This window comes from Erithacus rubecula (assembly GCF_903797595.1).
Source record: "Erithacus rubecula genome assembly, chromosome: 2".
In the NCBI taxonomy this organism is placed as follows: domain Eukaryota; kingdom Metazoa; phylum Chordata; class Aves; order Passeriformes; family Muscicapidae; genus Erithacus; species Erithacus rubecula.
In genome coordinates, this window is record NC_136685.1 from 52,926,214 (window position 1) to 52,946,322 (window position 20,109).

Genomic DNA, 20,109 nt, shown 5'->3' on the forward strand with positions numbered 1-20,109 from the left:
TTGGCAAAAGGAAATTCATGCTTAAGAGCATACAGTTTCCAGACTTACACAGTTACAAAGCATATTCTTTTTCTCTCAGCCTCACACATTCAGAAACCAGTAATGGCATTTGCTTCCATAGCAGGTACTCAGTAGTTCAACAGTATTTTCTGAAAACTCTGAATTGTTCGGTGTCCCAGTAAATCCTTAAACATTAATACACTTCTCATGAAAAGGTACAGATATAACCCAAAATTTAAAAGTTTTGGATCTGGACTTAGCTACAGTACTGCCGTTGGAAAAGGAACTCTGGCTCTCTCTCCCCTTTTGCCAAAATACACATTTCTTTCACTTTGATACAGTTACTGCTGCACAAACACCACTGACAGCGTGAGACAGCACCAACACATCATCAACAAGATAGCAAGGCAGATCCCCTTCAGAGCAATGGCCAGAGAAAACATTTTAAGGACTTGTGAAATGAATCTTAAAAAATGCTCCCTAGGATTCAGTTTCACAAGCACTTAAAATGTAGCACTTAAAAAGTACTAGTCTAACAAAGACTTTCAGTCAGTGTAGCTTGGAGTCACCACTACTGCTGAAGTAAACAGTCCTATACCTCTTCCCATATTTAATGCTGACAAAAGCAATTGAAATCTCCTGACACAAATTGTATTGCAGAATTTCTGTGGGTCAAAACTAATGTATCAGGAGGGAAACTTGTTACATATGAGTTTGATTCATCACACACTTGTATTATTCTATCCATTCACCCAAAGTAAAAACCACTATGAAAAGAGTAAACAATCAGGATTTCACACTGACAGTGCTGCCAGAATGAAAGTTTAAGAACTTCATGTAAGTGCCCCTTCCTCAGGAACTTTTAATTCTAGAGGAATGTACAAAACATGGATATGATTTGATTTGCCCCTGCAGAATGAATTTGACGTACTATTCTGTTTCAACCCCAATGTAACAATAGAATTACACATTATTCATTTACAGTCTCCTCAGTGCTTTAACAAACTCCTCAAAACCTTAGCCAAACTAAAGCCAAGGAAGAGAGGAATTAACACAAGTCTTTCTTGCCCCTTAAACCAAATATGATTATATAGATATGAAATCCTCAAAACAACTTAAGAAACATCTCCCTTCAACTAGGCAGCACACTATTCTATGAGTGACTGAAGAAGGATAGTGATATTGAAATATAAATGTCTCAAGATAAATTAAAAAGAAAACTTTTAATATCAGAGACTTACTTCTTTCTCAGGATACAGGAGGTCAAACAGCTTCATAACTGGGAGGAAGTCAGCCAGTGCATTCTTCTGGATGCTGCCAGAGATGAACTGGAGTAGTACCCACATCAGGTGGTCTCTCCCCTTAATGAGACCACGGCCTGCCAACTGTCAAGAACACTCAGTAACACACAAATACTGCATGCAGAAGAAAAATCACCGCAAAGATTCTTACAGAAGTAGAAGGGCAGACTAAAACAGTTTCAGCAGGAATTGTATAGCAGGACTTAGGCAGAAACATACATTGTTTTCAAAAAGAAGAGAAATAGGTATGTTAGTTGTAACACATGAATGGACTCTGTGAGGGCCACAACAATTAATGGTAAGATTTAAAATGCATTTAACTCCTGAGGATCACTGCTTTGAAAAACCAGCAACACTTGAATACTGGTCTTAAATTGTCACCTTGTAGCCTTGTAGCAAAGTACAGTATTATCACTGCCAGTGTGAGGCCACAGGTTTCATAAATTCTTACAAGGGAAGTCCCTGAGCCAGAACAACTTTGGTTTGCTTCATCTGGACTCACCTGGGGGTTTTCTTAGCTGATTAATTTCTTTATCTGTAACAGCACCTCTCTAGTAACTAATATTCTACTGTTATCTTGCTTGTTGTAGTTTTATAATAGATTTATGCAATTTATTGTATAATGCCTATTGCTTCAATGGTTTATTAACAGTAATTACAGTAGGAATACAGCCCTGGTAAAACTAATTTCCAGGTAAACAAAGAGAGCAGAGAACTACAATCCACTGCAAGTGGAATACAACGTGCACAGCAAAATTTATGTCACATGGAACTGTGGACAAATGAAGATGGAGCAATGTGTTGTGCATGTTGGGAACTGCATCTAAATAGCCACAAGCTGATCCTACAGAAAGGAGAAAGAACATCCCTACCCTACTATCAACAGCATCTCAACAAAGAGCTCAGAATGTTGCTGGCTGACTGTAACCCCTCCTTTCCCCTCTTACGGAGGACTGGCATCACCACCCTTAGAACCCTGAGCACCAGAGGAAAGGGCAAAGAGTAGTATCAGTTTTAATGGAATTATTTCTAGGAAGTAATAATAACTTGGGACTGTATCACCATAATTGGATAAATTACCTTTTATTGCTTGAGTAGATTGATTAGACAAACAGCAAGTTCTTACATCCATCTGCGGGGCATGTTTTTTAGTCCACAAACAGAACAGGGCACTCACTCTGTTCAAAATTCATTTGTAAACCAGATGCAACAGCACAGCACTTAGATCTTCTGAATTACGCCTGTTTATCTCTTTATTCTAGTTATCAGCACACTCTGAATCCAAATAAAATGCAACACTCTGTAACTGCATATGCTAAAAACACACTTAGCTCACAGCACCATAACTTGAGAATTTGACTCCTAAAGAGACCAGTGATTAAAAATTTAATTAATTCTTACACATTAGGTATTTCTTGCAGGGATGAGTGACACTTTAAATAAAAATATTGGTTTTGTTTTTTAAATCCCTCTTACCATGTGGGAGTGATACAAATAATTTACCTTTTGATGGAGTGACAGGACCATATGAGGAAAACTTGCAAACTGAAAGAGCACAAAGAAAATGAGCTGGCTGGAGAGATGCTGCCACAGAAGCTGACTGGTTCCACCATCATCAAACTTCTCTTCAGTCTCAGACCGTTCCATGGCATACACCACAAGATCCACCAGCTGGTCCTCCAGCACAGGGCAACGTTGCTTGTGCTGTAAGGCAGAGATCAGATACAGTATTCCAAAAGCCTTGCCATTAACTCCAGAACTTGCACAGTTGCAGTTACAACACAGTATTTTGACAGAAGGCTGGGAAGCATGAGATGAAGTCTGAACTTCAGTTAAGGATAAGCCAGTATATTAAAGCTGCACTATGTTACAGGTCACAATGGTTTTTACATTTATATAATATATTTTGTAATTCCCTACTCAGTTCCAAAACACAGCTTACCAACACACAGATAACATCTGGGGTGTTTTTGCTGTTTTATAGTAAATTCAGGCGGAATGTTATTTCTCTGATTTCACACCCACAGAAAACAAAGCCCACTATTTAAACACATAGGTGAGGGTTCTTTCATTTGGTTTGGGGTTTTTTTCTGGTTTTTTTTCATTCTTTATTTTCTCCATTTCAAAAGTAGGGATCACCATACAGAAAAGGTATCAATTATACCATCAAATTCAGAGGAAGCATCCCAATAGACAATGAAGATATTTGATGACTATTCTCTTTTTCACTCTCATATAGGGTTCACCTACTGCCTGCAACTAGCAGCAGAATTAACATCTGGTTAATACTCCTATAACTAAACTAGATGCAGTCCTATTGACATATCATCTCAGGTTACAACATCAAAAAGGTTTGAAAATTAATCAGTGCTGTGTTCTACATACTGTAAATAGAACAGAAACGACACATCAGAGTGAGGAGCCCCTTGGATGTTGGACTGCCAGTCTTCACACTGAGCTATGCAAACCCAGAAATAATTTAAAATACACACCATCTCTGATAATTTTTAATAATGATCAAGTAAGGAATGCATTATATATTCAGATACATTCTGTTAGTACAGATGCATATAAAATAGGTCCACTACCGGTAATTTAGAACTCAGATTATAAATCTGCAGCTCAAAACTACCAAGTATAATGTCACATGTTACAAGAACTTCAATGCAACAACTTTTTGTATTATCCTGCATTTGTATTGATATACTCAAATAATGAACTATAACTAAGGAAAATAAAGAATTCAATTTATCTCAGAAAGCGCTAGCACTTTGGAAATAATCTAACCTGTTTGTTTCAATGTAATCTGTAGTCAGGAATGGTGATATTTTTTCATTTTTTAATTTGGCCCGATGCCTGTAACATAATGCAGCCTTAAAGAAAAAATTATTACTTTATGATACAAAAGAAAAGGAACTGAGCTGCTCAAACACTAATCATGAAAATGCATTATCCCTTTCTAGAGGCAAAAGGTGTATATAAAAAAGTTTTAAAAGATCACCCCAATACTCATAAAACATTTTAGGGATGCCTTAGATGAATTCTTTGACTTACTAGCCAGGCGGCCTAAAAAAAGGCTAATATAATAAAAGTAAAGAGAGATGCTGAAAGGAGATGCTTGTTCTACCTTCATTGATGGTAGTCTTTTGCTATGAAAAAAAAGAGATTCTCTTCAATTAAAAATAGAATGCAAGATTTGGAAACGTTGACAAAATACAGTGAACAGCATCCCCTGTTGCATGCTCTTTGCCAGCTCAAAACTGCAGAAAGCTACAATTCCAGCTGTGCCTTCTTGAAGCATGCTTAACACAAACCTCTAGCTAAGACAGAAAGCACTGATGATACCTTTTCTCCCAGTATGCAATGTCATTATCACAGACCAACCACGGTACAGGTTTACAGAGAGCAGTATTGGCACCGGCACTCCAGAACACTTGGGGTCTTTGGTGGCTCGTTTTTCTCCCCCTCCCAAAGCAACTAATTATGAAGCAGAGCAGGGTGCAACAGACAACACTACAGACTAGTTTATAATCCAGCATGCAGAACTACTATGTACAGGGCTTGAAATTCAATAGTTTGCTAAGCACTGGGTTAATGTCCAAAAGCCTAATCATGTTAGGCTACATTAATTTGGAATGAAGTTATTCAAAAAACACAACAGGAAAAATATTACAGTTAAAAAGAGAGCCAGAATTTCCAGCAGGAATTTTTGCTATTCTGAATAATTCTAAGACTGGGAAAAGTTTAAGAGCTGAGAAATTTAAAAAATTAATTCAAGCTTTTATTCTGAAAACCACACATTTCATTGCCTTAAAAACTACTTTCCCTCAGAATAATAGCAGCACATCACATTCTATCCTCATTAATTTAATTTTCTGGCAAGTTTTTTCTGTATTTTCAGTGAATATACATTTTTGCAAAGATTTTGTATGTATAGTTTTGCAACTCTTCAAAATAAAATACTGTACTGCACAGGAATTTACAGGATTGGGCCCTTGTTTTATTAATTGCTCACAAGCAAAAGAAAATCTCAGTATAAATTGGGATGAATAAAATTATAGGTGAGAGTTGCTTGCCCTCACATAAATAAGTAGGAATTTATGTTTTGGCATGGCTTAAGTAAAAAAAAAAAAAGAATAACAAAAAAACCTCCAAGTACTGTTCTAGATTTATTATGAAAAAATGCAGCATTCAAAATCACTATGCTTTTCCCCTAAAGTAAACATGACTCTAATTTTACAATTTGGTTGTACAAACACATTCTCCGTTTTGTTCTGAAAAAAACATTTAAAGATCTGAAAACACATAATTTCACTGAAAGCATTATTAAACCATGAAGAAATACAGGGGGAAAACGTGCTTCTATGACAACTTGACACTAAAATTTCTTGAGACAGCCCTCTAATGGACTAGTAGCATTTCTTTAAGCGGATCAGATTGTCAGATGGATGGTGACTCGTTGTTCTTATATGGGTTTGAATTTTTAATTCCTTCTTTTTTCGGGATGTTAAGACAGGGTGGGTATCAAAGGGTGGGGCAAAGGAATGGCTAGCACTAGAAGTATTTTCAAAAATAAAAATATTTAAAGGAGTCAGTACGGTTGGCTGATGGCTGTGATAGTTTTTGAGTATTTTAAACAAACAACATTTAGTAAATGTCTACACTTAAGAAATGGACTCAGAAGATCAAATCACAGAGGTCAAGACCCCTACAAGAGTAAATAGTGTCTCCAAAAATCCAATTCAAAATGCCTAAAGTGTAGTCAAAACATAACAGAACTACTCCCACACTTCCATTTTCCAAAACTGCATGTTAGGAGGACACAAAACCTTAAACCTTATTGTTTATATTATACCTGATTCTATCATCTCTTCCAAGTTTGGCAGCCATTCTCAAGTTTCCCTCATTAAAAAAAGGAATAACTTTCAACAAAGAACATATATGTGAGTGTTCTCAACACACACTCTTACAATCAGAAACATATGAAAAATAATCAAACCCCTTAAACTAAGAACTTTGCCACATTATCACTGTAAAATTGGATAGAAAGATCCCAGCATCAATCGAAATTTTAAAAATAAAAGTGAAAGTCAATATTTAAATATTCCATAATGTCATTCCTTTCACTTAACAGTTCTGCTTGCAACACCTTCCCCATGCTAATTATCCTGGTTTGTAGCTAGCAGAGAACACCTGCACAGAGTAAGGCATAGATAAGTTGCAGACCACTGCATGTTTAAAAGGGGACAAGCCAAATACACTATTTAAAGAGCAAAATCATTAATACAATAGCTGTTAATTAAACATTTTTACATTACAGAAACAAGACATCTGAAAATTAGCTCCTCTCTCAAATATTCCTCAAACCAGAGAAATCAAAATAACAGTTTTTGATTCATTAGAGGACTGCAACAAGATCCTAACTATGTAAGCAAAAATGGCATTTTATTCTTCAAGCAATTCTGTACATAAAGAGAAGGTAAAGATATAAATCAAATCATCCAGAGCGAATTAATGTCCTTAAGACATTACTTTAGTTCCATCTTAAGGAATAACTGTAAGATTCCTAAACCAAATCTTAATATGGTATCAGTGCACCAAGACACTCTGAACTGTTAAGCATTTTCCAAAAAACCCAAATTGTTACATAGTTCAAAAAATTACTTTAAAAAATAACTAAAAATTGAAATTGACAGCCCAGCTACCAGAATATAGATTGACACAGAATTGTAGAGTCATTTAGATTGGAGAAGACCCTTAAGTTAAGATTTCAGCTGCAAACCATGATAATATACAGGATGAAATACAATTAAAATCTCTATTTTCCATAAACCAATTCGAACAGATATACAAGAGTATGTACTCTCCCACACAGAAGTACTCAGTAGCAAAAACTCAGAGTCCCCACACACCAACAAAAGAAACATTTTGAAGTCCATACTATTACAACCAGACTTAAAACCACATACTTGATAAGTGTATTGGAAAACCTAATCCCACAAGAAAACTTAGAATTCTCAAAGGAACACATGAATCTATAAACATATGAAATTTTACCTTCATTTTTCTCCCTGAAAGGTTAACAGGACATCTGGAATTTGTGTATTTTTTACACAACTCAGAGATGGCTTGAGTGGATGGTTTTCTAACACAGATCTGCTTAGTTAAGACTGAACCACAAAATTTCGTTGTTCATCTTCAAGAATATTTGAGAACTAGGACAAATCTGGCTGAACCATACCTAGATTGTGATGCCAAAAGATTCAAATGAAGGCTCCAATCCTGCAACTGGATCTGTGTAAATAGTTGACAGGGCATACAAGCAACTCCACATAAGTAATTAATGATCATAAATAAATAATGATCATTGTGTTGAGGTGTTTCTGTATTTATTCTGAAACAAACTTGGCACTATTTGCGTTTCTAAGAGTCTTCTATTATAGTGACAGTTCAATTTCTGCAGGTTATTTCTCTAATAATAAAATACAAGATTATCAGCTATTTTACGAAAGCATTGATATAGTTACACAACTTCTGAAAAGCATGCTACTGTTTCTGTCAGGTGGCTACATTAACAAATTGAAATATAACACAAAGGTAATTTGTACCTAAAAGCAAGTAAAATTTTAATGTTTTCCACAGTTTTATACAGAGTATATTAACATTTAAATGGAACATATTTCCTGTTCTATACCACTGTACCACCCACCTCTATAACTGTATTTTCAATCACAAAATTTCAACTCACAAATTTTCAACATCTTTATGCTGGTGTAACTGTAGTACCACAGCTATAGTTCATGTTCTGTCAGCATTTCCTTTATAAGCTACATTCTTCACATTTGTTCCTCGGCCATAAAAGTTCACGTCAGGATGAAACTTTGTGTAGGAATTCCTATACTAGCAAACAAATTTTAAAAAGTATAATTTAATACATTTTGTTTCTCCAATTACTTTTAGAGGATGGTAAAGTAGGAGTTAAAACTCAGCATTTTTTACATAAATGTGTTTTTTTTTTTTTTACAGTAAAGGACAGACCATCTATAGTTAGCAGAATAAAATGGGTTCAACATAATTTTTGTCTATATCTTATATTATTTACCAGCTACAAGATGGATAAAGGAATAGTTTGGTTTATCAACTCAATGCAGACACAGAAAGACACACAAATACTATTCATTTAACCAGTAAACTCAGCAGCTCAATTCCAAGGTTTAACATTTCAGCTGCTTTAAATCTCAGGTACAAAATATTATCATATGCAACACAGAGCCAAGATGTAGGAATCTGTGCATTCAAAAACATTGTCCCAGTTCAGAAAATGCACTGGTGTATTCCATTACATTGGGAAATGTACACAAGGTTTCAGGATCATGTAAATTTTATAGTCAAGTTACAAACCTGAAAAAAGTTTCTTAAATGGAAACACTGACACAACCTTCACTATAGTATTGCAAACAGCAACGCTATTTTATAAATCTTAAACACTGTTTTTTTAAAGTAGGTGTGGCAATTATTAGTGAAATGAGGGATAAACTAGAAATATAGCATCCATAATTTCAAATTTCAAGCAGAAGTTCACTTAGTTGACTTGCTCAAGTGTTTATTTACTTAAACAAGCAGTCAAAATTTTAAGGAACTACTTTTTGTGTGGTATTCTGCACTACTCTTCTTTCACTTAGATTGGAGAGTATTATAATTGCCTGTTGGGAAGTTTTTTAAAGAGGCTTCCTAACAATAAGAAAATTCCACTAGTACACCTTTCTTTTTTTAAATGATGCATTTACAGCCTTATATTTTTACAATTATGTCCAGTGAACGTTTTTCCCACTGGCTTAAGGAAAGAAATTTTGAACTAAAAATCTCTCCTAATCTGAAAATTCCAGCAAAGTAAAAGGTATGATTGATAAGGGAAATGGTAGCAGTCCATTGCAACAAAAATTTTAGTATCAAAGGACCACTGACTGTCAGCTTTATGCTACATCTCTCATATCTCTAGAGAATTGTAGTGAGAGTTTGCCCTAGACTAATGGTCCTGCCAATTTCAAGCCCTGGCTGTACATGTATTCTCTACCTGGAATCAGTGGCTACAAAGCGGCCAGCGTATCGTTAGTCACAATACAACAGTAAGGTTGTGAACATACCTGAGCAATGTTCAAGGTCTAGAGCATTGGAGGATGGGCAGGACAAGACAGGACAGAACAAAAATAAAGGAAGAAAAAAAGAAAAGACAAAACAGTGACTATGAGGCCAGCCTCAAGGATCCCCAAGTCAGACTAAGCCCCCCCATTCTAAAGTTTCAAAAGAAAAAATGTAACAAAACAAACCCCAGCTTTCAACTATTCTACTACTACAACATTCCAATACAACAGAGTACAACAACGCTTTAAAAACCAGCTAACAATAACCAGTCTCCTACTGTCTGTCAAAGGTGTACTTGAGGCTGGCCTTATAGGAAAAAAAAGCAATGCAAAAAAAAATCATATTTTAAATCTCTACTTTTCAATTTAACATTCGTAAAGCAATATACAAATGATAGGAATAACAGTGTCCAATTAACCTAATATGATCTCATAAAAAAAAAAAAAATCACTCTCTGTACCTAAACTGTTTTGCTTAGTTAGCTATAGCAAAGAAAAGAGAAAAAGAATAGTGCAGATTCTATGCAGAATTAAATCATGTGTTACAGCACAGTACAGTACCTGCTTATTCAGACCTAGCATATTGCAGACCATATCCCTTGAATACGGTTGCTCCAGCACATATCTCAACAAAGCAGTCTGTGGCTCAAACAGATCCTTGAAAAAGAAACAAGCAATCACATACAAACATATATTGCCTCAAGTTATGTTTAATAGAGCTTACATTTAACTGAATAAGCAATGTAAGAATGAATGCTTCATTTATGTAGGTATGTATTATCTGGGAAATCATCTTGCTCTTTGCTAACTAAAAGAAATGAAGAGATAATCATAGCTCTTAAGTGGTAGACTTTATGAGGTCCAAGCAGAAGAACATTCTTCATCCAATAAAAAGATGGTAGGCTTCTTGGCAGGGCCTTGAACTCAAAGGTAGCAAGGCAACTGAGGAAATGCACCAAAATGCATAAAAATAATTTTCACATCATATGATGTGGAGAAATCAGATATGAAACAACTGCATCTTCCAACACCCTCAATCACTTTAAATAAAAACGTTATCTGGAGCAGAGTTCAAAACAATCGAGGAGCTGATTCCTCATGCAACATGAAGCTGAAATGTGGTACTCCTTGTCTAAGGAATGTTGAAGATACTAAAAGCTTACAGGGACTCAAGAGGAGTCTGGACAAGTATTTAGGAGATGAAGGTTTACTAAATAGAGAGAAACCACATCTGTGTCAGGAAATACAAAATGATAATGGCTGTAGATTGGGAGCACTATATACATTTCACTAGACATACTGTACTTATTTCCTTTCTTAGACATCCAGGGTATGGGGAATGGGATGCAGGACAACATGGATTTTAAATTCTGATCCTTTAAAACTTTTCAGTACACCACTACTTCACACACAGAAGTTGAAGTTTAAATATGCAAATTTGATGTTTGAATTGTAAATTATCTTTCCTGTGGAATAATGAAGAGCACAGAAAATAAGAAATTACTTTCTCATTCTCTTCCATCTAGTCAATTTTCCAATCAATTCTCTGCTCTTGCTCTCTCACATGCACACACCCACAAAGCAGAATCCTAGACAGCAGTTATACAAAACACTACTTTCCAGGTCCCCTGTATAAAGCTTGAAATCATTGAAATATCCTTCAAAGTTAGCCTAACTAGAACAGATGGATATTCATGGCTGAAATTTTTCCCTGCTTTAATGACACAGAAGTTTTTTTTACTGAATATAAAGGTTTAAGATGTTTAATAAGCCATACCTTATCATATGGTAAGAGACCTTTCAAAGGAAAACGAAGGGTTGTAGGATCCAGCTTCCATGAGTTACACATGGCACCCGAGTTATTTACCACAGGCAGGAGACTGCAGCGACCTACATACAATGAAACAAATTCTCAAGCAGTGAAACTGGCCCCATTGCCTGATCATTTTGATGCAAAAACTGGCTTTGGTCACTTTAATGCTCTCCTTAAATTTCCCCTGTTTTAAGGTTTTTACCACAAGATTGCTTCAAATTGATTTTATTTTTCTAACCAATTTTCAACTGATTAAATATCTAACCAGTAAAGTCCCCATTTATTCACAGTGGGTACCCCAAAAACAGAAGTATTTGCAAATATGAATCTAAAAAAAAAGTACACTTACAGATTACCAGAATACTCAGCCATTGATTGACCTAGGAATTTGATTTTAGCAGCCCGACCCTTTCCACAAAGAAAATAGCCTTATAAACCTAAGTATAATCTAGTCATTCAATTTCCCTTCACTGACCCTGTGGGCAAGACTGTGTTCAGTAAAGCAGCCAAACACAAGTGTGTGTATTCCAGTTAAAGTCAATGAAGATCCAGTCAATTCAGTCAGCACAGCCCAGTGAGACAGAAACACATGAAGTGTGCTTGGAATTTACACCTGTTAGTCAGTGTAGATTAGACAACTAGCCTTTATTTTAGTTGCTTAAACATAAGCATCTGAACTGAGCCCCAAGTAAACCTGTATATCAGCATGTAAATTCAGGTGTCTCAATTTTGACCTCTCTCAGTTCAAATTTCATGACTTCTATTATTCAAACAGGCCATACTATTATGAGATAAAAAAAGAAGCAAATAAATATTTGTTTATTCCCTTCAATCATATCTATACAAGTCACATACAACACTTGAAAAAAATAAAATGTGATCGTTATCAGTCATATAAATAAAAGCTATGCCACACTTCCAATACAAGAGTAACCACATGTTTCTGAAACAAAATGCTTTGGGAGCATTACAGATGAATTTACATTTTTAATCTCTGCACTAAAGAAGTTCCATTGGACTAAACCTTGCTCAGAACTAATGCAGCTCTTATTAGACTACTCAAAGCAAAGAGAAAATATTTTTATCTTTTGAAAAAGAATGCAGCAGGCAGCACATTAAAACAGCCAAATTTTGACCATCAGACTTCTAACAATAAATGAACATGAAGATGTTCAGAACATGAGCATGTTCAGAAAAATGAAACAAGCACCCATCCGAGCTAGGAAACATTCATCCAGAAGCCTGCAACAAGAGAGGAGAGGCTGAGCAACTACAAAAGCTCCAATGGAACCTGAATTCAAAACACTCCAAGCCTAACATCTCAGTGAATATGTATTAATTCAAAATCCTAGAGCACAGAAAACAATTTTCCTACTCCACTAGTTACATATGTCCATGTAACAACCAACACACTTCCACTACCAGCAGGTAGCAAAAAATTATTTTGACCACATCAATAAATTTTCCCCTTCAAAAAAAAAAAAACTGAAGGGAACCAAGTCTGACAAGGGTAGATGAACAAACTAATGAAGGTAGAGATACTAGATGAAACATAAGATCTGAATTATTTTGCTTAGATGACAGAAGTCACAAAAAGTTCTAAGAAAAAAAGTTTAAAATAAATTAATTTATTTAAAAGCCATTCATTAAGTCATTCTCTTACCGCAAATAGAGTTTATTCTTGCTGTAGGTCTGAAGGTATCCACAAAATCTGACACTAAATTACCTAGTAACTGGATGAGAAGAGGAGAAAAAAATTAGGGTTTCAGTTTCAGACACTGATAAGAATTATTTAAGGCTTAAAAATATACATGTATGCATTTTAATAAAATATGCAGAAATCTACTAAAATAACTAGCTTTCTATTTCAAAAAGTTGGAAAAATCATCTGAAACATAAAACCACAAAATGAAAAATGTGGCATTAAAAAGGTGGTGCAGGAAGCAGTCTTCCCCGTTTGCACTCAAATAGGAGTTTACACAAGAACTGTCTCCTAGGCAAACTATGTTATTTGAATGCATAACATTTAGAAACAGATTATTTAAAATAAGGTATAATTTCTGTTCATAACAAATCTCTGCCACTAAAAAATTCCACACAGAAAAATGACCTAGATTAGTACAATCACTTTAAATCTTCTCTCAGAAGACAGTAACAGTTTTCCCATTAATACAAGGGAGTTGGGATTTTACCCTTTTCCAAACACTTTGTTATTCTAACAGAATGCAAAATTAAAAACTGGATTGATATTATGTTATTTTTGGAAACAATAACAATTTTCATTCCACCAGAGCCCCAAACATCTCTGCATAACTAAATTTAAACACAGAAAACACTGGTCAGCTATTTAAAGCAATTTTTCTTATCCTGAAGCCATAGAGAAAGCACAAAGTGGCAGGTATGCATGATCTGCATTTCCAAACATATTCAACAAAACCAACTCTGTGCCTCAAGAGTTTTAAACACCAGACCATAGGTCAAAATTACATCATCAGTTTCATGCAAGAACACAGGAAGCTGCTGCTGCAATCACATCAAGCCTGTATCTTCATTTATGTGACTAAACACAGAGCTTACTGTTGAGCAGATTTTATATTTTCACATATACTTCATTTTAAAATATAGGTGACGTGTGCAACAAAATTCCAGGTTACATTATTTTTATCATATCATTACCCAGTGGGGAAGTTTTCCTTCAGGATATAGTTTTCTGATTTCTGTAACTGCAAAGTAGGCAGGCAGCAAACAAGCATTTCTTTCTAAGATGTAGGCTACCACCTATAAAAAAAATACATCAGTGTAAAAGACCCTGGATAGGGTAAATGAATGTGTAATCTGTCTACTAGTCTGAGACAACCCACTAAAACAGATACAAGAATTGAAATATTTTTTCTTGAGTTATGATAGTAATATTTTATTCTCAAACCTGTTTGTACAAGTTAGACTGTTTGAGCCTAATTAAGACCACACCTCTATGTCTGCCCACAAAGTACGGAAAACAGTTACTATTTTTATTCATTAAGAAAAAACTATTAATTGTTATTATACTTTATACATTTTATGTTAGGCAAGTCAAGCACTGAGCGTGGCTCTATCATTAGGGAATTTAACATTTACTTACTATAGCCCACAAAAGCACTTTGATTACTGCATGAACTGCAATTACAGTAAAGAATTAGAACACAAACAGTAAGACTTTCCTATTGAACTACACCAACAATCATAGCTATCCCAACCACCAGAAACTCACTAATAACAACAGAATGAGGCCATCTTCCTCTATAGTGGTACAAAATCCATATGGTTACCTCTCTTGCTGCTAAAAGCTGCTGCACAACAGCTGAGCTCACAGTGTTTGGAATTGTTAGGATTTTCTCTAGGATCACTTTCAACAGATCACGCACACCCTGAAAGAAAGCACAAAAAATTAACATTCCTAGATATTACTTTTTCTGGCAGAAAGATTACACAATCAATATGGTCAGACAACATTTTGACAGAAAAATTAGTTCTTGCTGCTAAGTGACAGAAGACAAACTGCAACTGAGAATATTAATACTGACTACATTAAAATTTAACACTAATTACATTAAATTCCTTATGGAACTTCTCAGTCTTAGGAAGCTCCAGAACAGAAAGCAACAGTAGGCATTTTGATGTGTATCCAGAGACATCCAACCTACAAAGCCTTCTGCAGCCTGACCAGAGCACAATGCTGCATCTTATGTTTTCTCCTCTAACATGATCAACAATGCAGTGAGGTGATTCTCTACAAGACATGCACGGTTTCCTACTCCTTCTGTTGGAGCTGTACCATGCCAATGACTTGGCTCTCAGAACCTTTTTTGCTATGTAGCAACAGAGGTTAAAGCAGAATTCCAGCCTTAATGCTTGACTGTTTTTTTTTTCCAGGGTTTATCACTCGTGCAGTTGCATTAAGGTTATTTAGCTTGTAACTGAAAATGAGGAAAGGGACTGTAACAGAGAAAAAATTATGATGACTTACACTGTAAATACAAAATTATCTCTTGGGGTAAAGTTCAAAAAGCACTAAAAGTGCTCACTGAATTTTCTTTTGCAAGAAAAGCAGACTTTGAAAAATTGGATGACTCTGAGATAAAACCATAAAAACAAAGGTAGCAAGTAACATGTCTTTGCAAAGAGAAAGGAATGAGTGGAGGATACCTTGTAGTCTACGCCTCCAATAATCTTCCGAACCAATTTAAATGTTAATGCCCACAGCTGAGTCCTTTCCCACTCAAGTGTATCAGAGTTTATCAGAGATTCACAAACCATCCTAGCAGAAGGAGACATGCAAGAATGAATGGCAGATAATATGCACATTTTCCAGCAGTAACTGTAAAATGACATTGCAAAAATACCTCCAATATCACATATTCCATGTATCTAATCAATTATTACAACATGTCTCACCTGGGTGGCAAAAGTCCAGTTTCTACTGCCATTGCTAGGCAGTCATAAAGAAAAGAAATTCTTTTAGGACTATGTTGACTATGAATGAATCTTACAATCCACTGGACACACTGTTCATGGGACTCCTGAAAAAACAACAGGGGAGAAACAATGTATTTACAAGTAGTGAAACAAACTATAAAATTCATATAGTATCATACTATGAAAAAACGAAACTAACACAAGAACGGAACTATAAATCAGTAGAACTGATCTAGTTGCCCAACCTATAGTTGTCCCCACAAGTCTTATGATCTTATTTTGAAGAAGCTCACTTGCCCAGCAGAAGTTGGAAACTTTGATTTTCACAAGTAAGTTAGTACAGACTGAAGTAAAATAGAACTGTTCTACATTATCTTTTCCCTTTCACAATTATAATCAAATTCAGTGAAAATAAAGATGAACAGGCCTCCAATGATGGAGCAGTGTCTGGAGGTATCTAGCTTTTGAAAGGTGATTTTCTTAACCATCTTATTTTATTTTTTCCTCTTTTATCTACTTACTTTTACCAAATATTAAGTAACAAACTACCTTTTATTGTTTATTTCTTTAATGTTACACTTCTATTTGCTTATCTTTGTTTGCACTGCTGACCAACCTCTATTGAACAACTATATAACCTTACAAATCTCAAAATTCCCCTTTTTTTCTTTATTACACCATGTCTGAAACCAGATTCTGAATGACTGGACAAAGTCCTTATAGCTTAAGTGTTTGTCTACTAGAAAAAGTATCTTTATATAAAACAGTACCCAGAAGTACAAAGAGGTAAGCAACTAATCAAATGTTAACCTGGGAAAGACTGCTCCAGAACTGTCTAAAAGCTCCCAGGCAGCTGATCAGTTTGGTTCTCTCATCTTCAGGGGTGTCCATAAACATCCTAATGCAAATAAGAACATTAGTTACTAGCAGTATCCAATGAAACAAGTAGAAAAATACATTTATACAGAAAGTCTTGCACAAATAAAGCAGCATCATGCTTACCCAGGAAAGGCTTCTTCAATTACTTCTGTTTTCTGTAAGAGAAAAATGCCAAGTGAGCTACTGCTAGAAGGTTTTCTATGATTCATCTCTGCCCCAGGATGAAGCACAAAAGACAAAGACACATTGTTATGGGACTGTACCAGAGAACGATAGGTGCCTTCTGCTAAAATCACATTATTCCAAAAATGAGATTGCTTTTATTTCATACTGACATATAAACATTGCAGATTCAGATTAAGGCTTTGTTTCCTTGTTTGGGGTTATTTTGTTTTTGTCTTCTAAACACCTAGAGATTAACTCACTTCCCAAAACTGGGGAAGTTGTTAGATTATACTATCACAGCTCTCTTCTCATAATTTGAAAAATTAGCATTTTTGAATTCCATTAATTTTTTGCCCCTCTTATGTTCCATGACACTCAGTTACACTAATCAATTAAATACAATTACTTTCTCACCCAAATTTAGATCCATACCTTTTAAAATTTGATTGAATGATGCAATGGTCTTGTACTAGGTAAAAAACTAAACATGAATACCCAGTTTATCTCCCTAAGACCTTCCTTTACCACCCCCCCCACTCTTTTCTTCTTCAACTACATTTTGCTCAAATCAGTACTCTAAATCTTCAGTAAATAGGTTCTGGAAAATATTACCCTAAAGCTTTTCCTACCTTTTGTAAGAATTTCATATTACACTCAGGTGTGATCTATCACTAACCACAGTGTTTTCACTGTTATATTACAGACATAAGAGCATGTAACAAAATCAGCTTTTTGGTGTTCTGTTTCCTTCATTTGGCCCAGAACTGCCTGTCACTGCTACTCAAGAAGCAAAGGAGAAGCTGACACTCATTGGCTCTGCACAGAAAGCAAGGTAAGGTTTGCTGCTGTCCACCAAGTCAGTACCAGTAAGTCAGTAAGTTGCTATGTTATCAGTTATGGCTCCAAAAATAGAGAGAAATTTTCTCAAGAACTATTTTGTCATTGTTCCTTATCAATCTCAGGCAAATAACAGTGCATAAAAACAGGCAGTGTTACAACACAGGCAAATGACAATATTAAAAATATGAAAATAATCTGGATGGCAGTGCCAAAATGAGGAATCAGCCACGTGTAGGCAATTAATATGCTACAACCATCTTAATACCACACAAAGAAAAGTGCATCATGCATTTTATAATGTAAACCTAAAACAGAAAGGTTGGGCTTTTCTCCCCTATACTGAAATTCATTGTATGGAAATAATTTTCAATTGCTCTGAGACCTACATATTCTTTCCACTTGAGACATTTCAATCAGCTTCTTTTTGTCTGAAATGTCAGTCAGGCTCCTGTTCAGGATCAGCTCCTGTCACCCCAGTGTTTCCAACTGTGAATGTCCAATATCTACCAAGAAACTCATTCATTATTGCTCCACACATGTGTGATTAATGACCCACTGACTTGACTACACAAAGGGAAAGCCCTGTTTAACTAATTTAATATCTTTCTATCATAAGGTCACCCCCCCAGAGAGGACAAAGAGAAGAGAGTGGAAGCACTTTTTCTGGATGATGCTTTTAATACTACCCCTCACAGCATCCTTCTGGATAAGTTGTTGAACTGTGGGCTAAGCAGGTTCACAGTGTGCTGGGTGGAAGAACTGGCTGGAGGGCAGAGCTCAAAGGGGTGCAGTCAGTGGGGCTGCATCTGGCTGGTGATGGGTCACCAGCAGTGACCCATCAGGAAACAGTGGTGCTCCTTCTGGGCTCAGTTCTGGAGTTCAATATATATATATATATCTTGAACTACAGTTGAATGCACCATTAGCAAATCTGCTGATGATACTAAATTGATAGGTGTTGTTGACTCTGTTGAGGGATGAGAGGCCTTACAAAAGGATAGAGTGGAGCACTGAGCAATCAGTGACATTACATTTAGCAAATGCCAGGCTCTGTACTGGGACAGAGTAATGCTGGGCACAAGTATAAACCGGGAGAGGAGTGGCTGGAGAGCAGCCCTGCAGAAATGGATCTGGGAGTGCTGGTCAGCAGCAGCTCAGTGTGAGCCAGCAGGAAGAGCCCAGGCAGCCAGGAAGGTAAATCCCATCCTGGGGTGCAGCAACCCCTGTGTTCATCCAGACAAAGGAGGTGATTATCCTGCTGCACTCAGCTTTGGTATGGCCACACCTCGAGTACTGTGAGCAGTTCGGGGGCCTTGAATGCATGCATTGGTAGGCAGCAAAGCTGGGTGAAGTGTTGGAAGGAATGTCCTATGGAAAATTGAGGGGGCCTTTGGGCTAACTGTGCTTGGTTATGCAGGCAGCATTGTGCGTGTGTATTTCCACAATCTGATCATGCCATTATGCCAGGACATCCATCTTCTCGTCGTCTCCTTAAAAACTCCTTAAACTGCCTATTTTACAGCAAACTCAGCGCTCTGTAATTCGGCATTGGCTAAGCAAGCTGTTTTACGCCCAGTCCTACTGTCCCAGTTTTCCTGCGAAATGGGCAATGGCAGCCCTGAAGCATCACCTTCCATCACGGCTCCCCCGCCGCCGGGAACAGCGCGACTCACGGCCGGGGCTCCCCCGCACCGACTGCGCCATGAACACCCAAAGCACCTCTCCCATCCGCTTTCCATCTCTTCCAGGATGGCCCCATGCCCAGAGGGAGCACGGCGGGACACAGGGGCCCGGACGCGCGGCGGGCCTGCCCACAGCGCTGTCCCGGCAGCGGCGGCACTCCGGGGACGGACTCACCACTACTTCCTCGAAGATGCTCTGCAGCTGCGTCTCCATGGGCACCATGGGGATCGCCATGGGGCCGCGCCGGGCCCCGCCGGGCCCTTTGTCAGGCGCAGGCGGCGGCGCCCACCGCTCCTTCCACCGCTCCTTCCACCGCGCCGCCGGAAGCTCCGTCCCGGATCCCGCTCCCCGGGAAGCGCCCGCTCGGCACGGCCGTTCCGGGCGGCCCGCGCTGGGGAAAGCCGCCTCTAAACTTGGCACTGACGTGGTTCTGTTTTTCTTTTTGCGAAAATATTCCTTTAGGCTTCTTTGGTTTTTGAACAATCTTTTCTTTGAATAATCTTTTCGTAGAATATTTTGGCGAAATGCTGGTTCTGGTTCTTACGGCAAGGACCCCTTACACTGAGATCCCTCTCTGCAGGGCTGATCTCCAGGCACTACTCTCCCAACTTCTACTTGCGCCCAGTTTGGTGTAATTACTGTGAAGTAATTCATTCCTGTATCTAAAGACATCCAGCTTCCTGTATCCAGCAATGCAGAATCACAGAACTGCAGAATGGGTCGGCTTGGAAGGGATCACAGTGGATCATCCGCTCCAGCCTCCCTGCTCAAGCAGAGTCATCCCACAGCACGGGATTGTGTCTAGACAGTTCTTGAGTGTCTCCAGGCAGGG

General features: G+C 37.2%; 1 protein-coding gene across 2 annotated transcripts in view; it reads right to left on the minus strand.

The window, feature by feature from the left end:
- MED23 (mediator complex subunit 23) overlaps positions 1 to 19,603 on the minus strand; it is a 36,801-nt gene extending 17,198 nt beyond the window's left edge. Inside the window, exons 1-13 of one of the 2 annotated variants that reach the window (XM_079324994.1) lie at positions 19,452 to 19,603; positions 16,713 to 16,744; positions 16,521 to 16,608; positions 15,690 to 15,814; positions 15,441 to 15,552; positions 14,564 to 14,662; positions 13,932 to 14,033; positions 12,919 to 12,988; positions 11,220 to 11,332; positions 10,004 to 10,099; positions 9,446 to 9,463; positions 2,805 to 3,005; positions 1,242 to 1,385 (exon numbers count right to left, since the gene is read on the minus strand). In XM_079324994.1, the coding sequence (XP_079181120.1) occupies positions 1,242 to 1,385; positions 2,805 to 3,005; positions 9,446 to 9,463; positions 10,004 to 10,099; positions 11,220 to 11,332; positions 12,919 to 12,988; positions 13,932 to 14,033; positions 14,564 to 14,662; positions 15,441 to 15,552; positions 15,690 to 15,814; positions 16,521 to 16,608; positions 16,713 to 16,744; positions 19,452 to 19,511 (1,260 nt within the window). In that variant the 5' untranslated portion in view covers positions 19,512 to 19,603. The remainder of the gene's footprint in view (positions 1 to 1,241; positions 1,386 to 2,804; positions 3,006 to 9,445; positions 9,464 to 10,003; positions 10,100 to 11,219; positions 11,333 to 12,918; positions 12,989 to 13,931; positions 14,034 to 14,563; positions 14,663 to 15,440; positions 15,553 to 15,689; positions 15,815 to 16,520; positions 16,609 to 16,712; positions 16,745 to 19,451) is intronic. The other variant, XM_079324995.1, reaches the window with a different exon arrangement.
- Positions 19,604 to 20,109: the final 506 nt, after the last annotated feature.